Genomic DNA, 8,895 nt, shown 5'->3' with positions numbered 1-8,895 from the left:
AATTAATTTCTGCTGAATTAGTATAACGATTTGACATTTTGGAAATGTTTCACAAAAAGAATAAAAAATATGGGAAATACGTATAGCCCACCTCAGCATTGTTGGCACTTGACAGAGGTGTAAAAAAAATTAAATTCATAAATTGATAAAAAACGGGGATAGTAATTGACAGATCAAGACTTCCGCATTTGACACAATAACCGAAAGCTTGGGAAGTGTTCCAAGTTTTAAAAAAAAAAAAAATCTTATCGTAAACAAACAACGATGCTTTATGAAAAATTTGCTTCGCCAAAGCTTGACTATAGTAACTTTCGCTTCTCTTGTTTGTAACCTTTTTTGAAGCGGATTCATTTAGATTCGAATGTTATCAACAATTCTGAGGTGGACTATATCAAGCTAGAAGTTCGCATTGATGTAAGCAAGCAGACTTCAAAACTGAATATATACATATGTATTGTTATTGCATGATCAAAATTATAAAAATCATAGAAGGAGAACTTAAGCCATTTTTATTGACGTTACTGCAACTAACACGACACATTTCTTACTTTTTATCGTTAAGATACTAAAAAGATTTGATTAAATGTATGCAAAGTAAGTCAGTAAAAAATTATGCTTAGCATCGAATGCTTAGCCCACTCTCGAGAAAATACAAGAGCAGTGTGACATCTTCAGTTACATTATGATTTGTACGATATGTAACTAGAACTCTGGTGGGCCTGTCACATGGATGAACTTATAAAACAACTTTTCACTAAGATATCCTTTCTAATTCCGTAGCCCCGTTAAGTTTCCTACGACACGAAAAGCAAACACGAGCGTGCCGAAAGAAAATTATTTTTATTTATCATTTAAAACCATTATTTTATCTTCTTTTTGTTACAATTCCAAGAAAATTCCTAGCATTTTATTTTATGATTATGTGATCGTGAAAAATATCTTCGGTTAATGACGTCACCATATTCATTATTGTGATTGGTTGAGAAACGAAGGAAAATTTTTTAGGAAAAAAAATGCTCGAATTTGGACGGCTCTTTCTGAAAAGTATCATTGATGTAAAAGTATGGGAAAAATTGGTTATACGATAGTTGCCTCAAAAGTTTTTCTTGTGACAGACTGAACCTCTTGAGCCTCTGGCGGGACAGCATGTATCAGAAGCATTTTGTCCACATGAATTGTCCATTGAAATTTCGAAATAAGGGTACAAAATATTTCTGGTACAGCTCAAGCTCAAAATATTAACATAATTCTTATTTTACAAAGGATATTGCAAAAGATCGGGAAACATCCATAAAAGTTCATTAAACAACCCGCTAAAAAAATTTAAATTTTAAAAAACATCTTAGGCTTCGTTATGAGCTACAGAACTTTCTGCAAGTCTTGACCATCGTGGCTTTGATCTGTGGTTGGCGGAATTTCCTCCGTCTTGTTCTTGGCGAGGGTGGATTCGACTTGGGGCATGTTCCACGACGAATTCCTCTCTATGTTTGCCAAATGCAGGAACAGGGGATGCAAGTATGGAGACTCTCCAAGCCTCAATCCGTCCAGTATGGACAGACCTCGGTCTGCCAACATCTCCTGTTGATGCTGTTGTGTTGTTGTTGTTTGTAATGGTTGATGTTGTTGTTGTTGTTGGTGTTGTTGCACTTCACTACTGGACGACCATTTATGCCGACCACTGGAGTCCCTTCGTCACTGGATGCGAGGCCAGTAGTTACTCGTGACACTAGAGATATCTGGAGTCTGTCCGGGCACTTGTACAGGCACTGTGACACCCGGAGAAATGACACCTGTTGGGATACATGTATTAGCAATATACTAAGTAAAAACCTGCCGTTTGAATCTAGTTTTCTGCGATTAGGGGGAGGGGGGAATCGTTAAACTTTCGACTGGATGAAAAACATCAATTGTCTTTGTTTCAATTAGCTCACCTCTTTTTCAATGAAAAAAAAAAACATTGGAGTTCCTTGTAAACCCGAAACATGCGTCTGTGGTTCATTTTGCTATTTAACGTTGTTATATGGATTTTTTACCATATTAAGGTTGATAATATGTGTTACCACTATGGTTGGGAGGTTGACTACCAAACTTCCTCCCTTCGCTGTACATCCGCTTTATATTATATTGTTTTTTAGTACCTTCTATAAACATAAAGTAAATTTATAGTTCTATTTAAAATTTGTTCATTTATATTAGTATATTTACTGCATAACTATAAGTTTTTCATTTCTATAGTGTATGGTATAAACTTTCATCTCTTTTTGTAGCTTTTACTTTCAAAATCATGAGCAAGTAATATTAAGAACGCTACTTTTTTCCATTTATTTGCAATGTTCGCAAATGACAACACTATGTCCCAATTAATCTGGAGAAAATTTCCACCGTAACCAAACCCATTCATCCAACTATATCTAGAATATGGGTAAAGGCTATAACGAATGCGACGAAATATATTCTGGTAATTACATTACATCCCTGCGGTTGTTCTATTCTATTAAAAGACAAAGCATTGCCCCCCCCCTCCCTTTTTTTCTGGTTTTTTAAAAAGCTGCTTGAGCACCTTTTGTAAAGCAATGGGTAGGAGGAGGGCGGGTGATTTAGTTGCTGGAATTTATTTATTTTACTTGTGTTAGATGCTGATACACATTTTAAAAATATTTGAGATTCGATGGTAAACAGAGGTTTGAAAACAAAGGTCTTTTAGTGGTTTCAGTACAGCGTTTGTCTACTTTACTTAAGTCATAGTTAAATCTGCTTCTACAGTAGGTAAGAAGAATGAGATAAAAAAGGTAAAAAATAGTTGATAGGATTTTAATTTTGAACTTTCAAAGGTCATCAAAGTATTTTTCTTAAATCATAAACTGTGAAAGATATACTCCAGTAATAAGAACATCAAAAGAACAAATACAATATTTAGCAGGTTTCTCCATTACTGTAACAAAATATTCATTCTTCAAACTTTCGAACGAAATTAACTGTAAAACCAGGATATAATAAAATCATAATGAATCTCACCCCCCCCCCCCCTCCCACCAGAACCTATAATTTTAAACGTTTTAGTAAGATAACTATCTATATTCTGAAACTAACCTGCGCTGTGCGGGCTGGCTCCGCTGACCGCATAGGAGGGGTGCGTGTTGATTGGCTGAGCAGGGGTGCAACTGGCTCTGGAGTAGGCACCAAGACTGAGCGTGTCATGCAGCATGTACGAGTATGCGCCGGGATCTCGCTGCTGGAGACAGGAGTTGGGAGTCATGCCAGAAACTGGAGCCATGCTGAAAACAAAAAGACACGCACGACGTCATTTGGCTGGAAATATTTCGGACCATAGCTGGACATGAACACATCTTTTTCTGCAAGTTACTCCTGTTTTAAACTCTTAGATAAAATCATTGCACCGTTAATCCAGTTGAATTGAGGGGCGCAGTAACACATTAATACAATTTTATTAATGTGTATACTATGTCACTATACTATGTCACATTTTTTTAAATTTATACATGAAAAAAAAGCGCACTACTGAAATCTAGTTACCATGGCAAGACTAAGATTGAAAAAAAAAAAAACATACAAACAAGTGGAACAAATTAGGAATTCAAAAAGCGCAAGCACCTATATTTGGGGCAAACCTAACCTAGCAGCACTGTGAAGGCTACGCAGATCCTAATCCATTACGACGCTGCTAAGTTAGTTTTGCCCCACTATCATTTTCAAATTTGAAAAAATATCACGTTAAAAATGTTCAAGCCACAACAATATTTTTTAAAAACCGCATGAACTTTGTGAAAGCACAAGTTTTCAACGTAGTTACACTTAGTGAAAACTTTTCTAAATGAATGATGATTTCGTTGAGTTCTGTTTGGCATAGCATGGATATTATTAACTGTGTCATGCAATCATTTAGTACTAATAAGTAAGCCAACAAAAGTGTGAATTACCGATTTCAATAAAGCTTTGCACATCGATAGAACACTTTAAAATATTGAACACGTAATTTTTATATATTTTTATTTGGCGACAAGCACTTTCAACGGGTGAAATGTTACCCGTAAATATTGGTTAATTGGGATATTAGAGAATGCAATATATTCTTTTGTTTTGAATTTTAATTTAAAAAAATCAAATATTGATTGAAAATTTGAAAAATTTAGCAAAATAAAGTTGATGTGTTTTAGGATTTTTACTATTAATAGGGGTAAACCATCTTCACAATATTACCCCATCACAGTGAATGACCTCGAAACTAAAATCTATCGTAAGAAAGTCATATAAATATATCAATAGATTTTTTGCTATTTCTACTAAAATTAGGAGAGAAGTTACATTAGTTCATTTGTAAGAACACTTTTTTTTGGTTCATTTTAAATTTTTTTTTCAGGTTTATATTTTGAACAATTTTCAAAGCACAAATCTAAAAATTGGCTGGATTACTTACCTTGTCATTATGTGTCATTCAAGCAAAATTTTATTGAGATCGGGAATTGTGAGGTGAAGAAGATGATTTATCTCACATGAAATTGCTCATAAGGCAACTAGCCCCGCAATGAGGTACGATTGCGAGGAATGGTTTACCCGTATAAATACTATTTTTAGAAAAATCCTCAAACGCATCAGCTTTAGTTTGTTTAGTTTTTTTTTTTTTCAATTTCAACCACTATTTGAACTTTTGTAGTTAAAATTTAAAATAAAAGAATATATTATACCCTCTAATATCCCAATTGTCCATTGTTTTGGGGTACATTTCACCCCCTTAAACGTGTTTATTGCCAATAAAAAAATTCGGTTTCAATATTTTTAAGTATTCTTTCAATGTGCAAAGTTATATTCCAATCAGTGATTCACCCTTGTAAGTATTTTATATATATAAAAAAAGCAACGAAAAAATTCGCTACGACATAAGAGGAAGAAATTCTCAGAAAACTAATGTATGAGAAATCCGAACTGAATTTTAACTGTCCTACTGAAATAAGAAGTCTAAATATTAAATAATTCAAATTCAACACTTTATTTCTTACCTGTAAGAATCGGCCATTGCTCCCATCGGCTGCCCTAGAGAGGGATACATAGAATTGGCAAAAGATCCGTTGAGGGGTATTCTTCCTGCTGTAGGAGCGGCCACCCCTGTCGATCCCACGGGGTCAGATGATCGGCGCGGATTGCGGAGTTTATCTTCTCTCCTCCATTTGGCTCGACGGTTAGAAAACCATACCTATCAGCAGAAACGAAGACTTTGTTAAGATTTCTTCGAAATGTTTATTTTCGTTCGAGCAGTAAAGAAGAATAATTTTAAGGAATTTCATTGCTTAGAGACTTCACATAACAAGAATAAATATCAATTTTCTTTCCCTTGAAAGAACCTCCCTCCAGGACCAGATAATTGAATATGTCAACTAGGTCACGGCCTAAGGCACCACTTTTTTGGGGGGGGGGGCCCAAATAGCTAAAATTGTAAAGTTTGACTACAGAGAGCTCCAAAACGTGTTTGAGCTAGGGTCTTCGATATCTTAATGGGGCGCTCCCTCTCTTCGTGAAGAAAACCATCAGATAAAAATTTCGTCACGCTACTACTTTTCAGAAAATAATTTTTAATACTTTTCTCCAACAACTCTCTACATTTTCGCAGAAGCCTTATATTAGGACTGGCGTATAACACGGAAGAAATGGTAGACGGGCCATTTCTTCCGTTAGCCCGAATCTTCTGGGCCAATGACTGCTCCTAACTATCAGACCATATGAGACTATTTTTCAATATTCTAACGTCTGTCGATTCTCATAACTATACCGTGCTATTTCGAGCACATTTATCGCTAAATATCAATATCCATAAGGATATTATTTGATATAAAGTGATTGAGAGCAGACGTTCAAGTAATTCAAGATTGCATTCAGAAATGGACAAAAAAAAATCATAAAAAATCATTTTATATTCCATACTTTTGTCTCATATTTGTCTCACTCGCCCTCTATTCTCCCTCATTGTCCTAAAATGTTTACTTTGATGAAAATTTTAAAACTTGGTTTCCTGTAGTTGGCAAGACTATCTTCAAATTTTAATGCCAGTATTTTGGCTTTTTTTTTCACCTATATTCCTCCTGAATATATTTTGTTTATGCCATTGTCGTTCATTTAGTTCAATGAGATTTCTACAACAAAATCAGCCAGATATTCAACGGTAAACAAAATAATTCAAGATTTTTGCATTAAGAAATGGACAATGCGTAATCAGAATGCGAAAAAGTTCCATTCTCACCTGTATCCTCGCTTCCGGAAGGGCGATTTTCTCAGCTAGCCTCTCCCGTGCAAAGACGTCTGGGTAATGAGTTCTCTCAAATTCTGAAATAGGAATAAAAAAAAAAAGTCAGTGGGGGCAGAAAATTCTATATCTGAGTCTCTCATTAATGCCGAAGAAACTAATTAAAACACGCACAGAGGAGTTTTTGTCTTTGCAGAGCAAAGCTCATTAACACAAGATCAATCTCGGATTTGGAGGATGTGAAAAAAATATATTGCATCCCGGTATGCAAATTAATGAGACAAACATTCGCTCCGCACAAGAAGAGTCGCCGCAGATAATCAAGATTACAAATCGTTACTATCTGATGTTAAATAACGAAATCACAGAGAAAAAACTTTTTGAAGTAAAATTAAGCCTTAGCTTACAGGCGACCCTTAGTTTTTACATCAAATGTTGTTGGAGAGAATTTCAACTCAATAAACCAGATATAGAGTCGAAGAGAGTTAAGATAGCTTGGTCCATCGAATCTTATCGGAGAGACATTGACTCATCTGAGCACAATATTAGTTCATTTGAGGCAGTGAGAAGTAAAGGGATGTAAGTGGATATTTTCAAGTTTTGAGTAAAACACATTTAAAGATCAGATCCTAGGTAAGCCTTCATTGAATTTTTTTATAAAAATCTTGCTGTATAGTAGCATCTACCAGAGTTACGTCTACCATCTCTTGCCCCATAACAGAGAAAAGGTTCTCCTAACATTTGCACTAGACATCTCGAAATTTTTAATTTTGATATTACATCCCTTTGCTTCTCACTGGCTCATTTATAGTTCAATAAATCCGTTTTTCCACTTGAGATTGTATATTTTGTCGTCGATTGAGAGTACAACAAGAAGTTCTGTCTAGAACTAGACGAGCCTACTTTCCCGTATACCCATACTACTTTCTAGTACCTGATCAATATTCTCAAAAATAGCTAAAATCGCAAATTTTTTCAAACATATTTTTAAAAATACTTTACGCTGATTTCTAGGAATAAAATATTCCTAACTCATCTAAAAGAAAAACACAAAGCAGCTAATACACTTTTTTCCATTAAAAAAATCTTTAACAGCTTTCAAAACGAAAAAATAATAATTAAAATTAATAAGCTCATTAAAATAAATTCATCATATCAAAAAAAAAAAAAAATAGTTTCTTTTTCCCCTGTTGCCAACAACAATTTTTTTAATTAATTAATGCACTTACCAAAATAAATTAAAACAATAAAATGTCAACTTAAAGAAATAATTTTCATTGTCAAAAAAAAAAAAACGTCTGCGCATATCTTTATGTAGAAACATAAATGACTTGGAGTTTATTCGCCGAAAACTAAATACCTAAATTAAAACTTTAGCGTAAAAATAAAAACAAGTCAGATCAACAATAATTATTTCACAGTCGAAACCATAGCTGCGGAGTCGGAGTCAATCTTATTTTGGGGTAAAGGAGTCGGAGTCGAATATCTAAGATTCGGAGTCTGTCATTTGTCCTCCGTGTATACATTTTTGCCAAAGCTACGAAGTCAGAGTCGAAGTCAGGGAGTCGGAGTCCGATTAATTGTCGGGCACAGGATTCGGAGTCGGGGTCAAGTATCCCTAAATTCTCGGAGTCGAAGTCTGGAGTTTGGCGTCAAGAGCTATTTCCAACAAAATTTGTTTGAAGTAAATCCGCCTTCAAGTACGGAATCTACAATGACTTTCAGTTTCCCCATAGGCGCTAATGTTAAGGGATTTGAACTGTTCAAAATTGAACGGAAAATTGTTCAAATCAAAAAGATATTTTATATACAAGTTTTTCATCAAACGCTTTTTCCTACAAAGTTTGTTTGAAGCAAATTCGCCACACAGTTCGGAATTGCCTTGAATTTCCCCGTAGGCGTTAATGTAAAGTTTTTTTGAACTGTTCAAAATTGAACAAAAAATAGTTCAAATCAAAAAGTGAAATATGGGAATGCGATGTCCTCGCCGAGATCTTTCGAACAAAAAAAAGTTTGTTCGAATCGGACTATTCATTCAAAAGTTATTAGGGGGGGGACAGACAGACCGACAGACATTTTTCTCGATCTCAATACCCTACTTTCCAATTTTTAATTTTTCGATATTTATTCAATTATTTTATTTATTTTTGACTTTTTTTTTTGTTTCTTGCGATATTTTTAAGATGCATTAAGCCTTCTTTCATGCTTTTTCTTACTTTTACTGGGAAAGTAGGCTAAAAACGGAATCTACATCGGATATTGATCGATACACTTGAACCACCGGATTAATTTATCATATTGTATATTGTCTGATGGATTTGGGACCACATAACATAATATTTCAACAGTTATTATCAATTAAACCTTGAAAATTTGCGCTTCAGCACAGCGGCGGCTCTTAAAGGCGCACGGCGCTTTGCATTCCACGCCTAACACAAACACTATAAACACTATATTTTTATTATTTACCGAAATCAAAATTTCAAAAAAACTGGAGGAGAAAAGCCGACGACATCTGGAAAAAATATTTGATTTTCATTCATTTTTCACGACGGGTGTTTTTTCACGCTCTGGCGATGAAAATAAATCAATCTGAGCCTAGATTTAATTCGATGAGCTTTGATTTTCGACACAAAGAACGA

The 8,895-nt window shown here is 34.7% G+C and overlaps 1 protein-coding gene across 1 annotated transcript in view; it reads right to left on the bottom strand.

The window, feature by feature from the left end:
* Positions 1-1,692: 1,692 nt before the first annotated feature.
* Positions 1,693-8,895, bottom strand: part of LOC129224652 (paired box protein Pax-6-like) — a 43,672-nt gene continuing 36,469 nt past the window's right edge. Inside the window, exons 5-8 of the mRNA XM_054859163.1 lie at positions 6,251-6,333; positions 5,016-5,209; positions 3,091-3,275; positions 1,693-1,790 (exon numbers count right to left, since the gene is read on the bottom strand). Coding sequence (XP_054715138.1) covers positions 1,693-1,790; positions 3,091-3,275; positions 5,016-5,209; positions 6,251-6,333 — 560 coding nt within the window. The remainder of the gene's footprint in view (positions 1,791-3,090; positions 3,276-5,015; positions 5,210-6,250; positions 6,334-8,895) is intronic.

This window comes from Uloborus diversus, chromosome 1 (assembly GCF_026930045.1).
Source record: "Uloborus diversus isolate 005 chromosome 1, Udiv.v.3.1, whole genome shotgun sequence".
Lineage (NCBI taxonomy): Eukaryota > Metazoa > Arthropoda > Arachnida > Araneae > Uloboridae > Uloborus > Uloborus diversus.
This window is presented reverse-complemented; position numbering and strand designations above follow the sequence as displayed.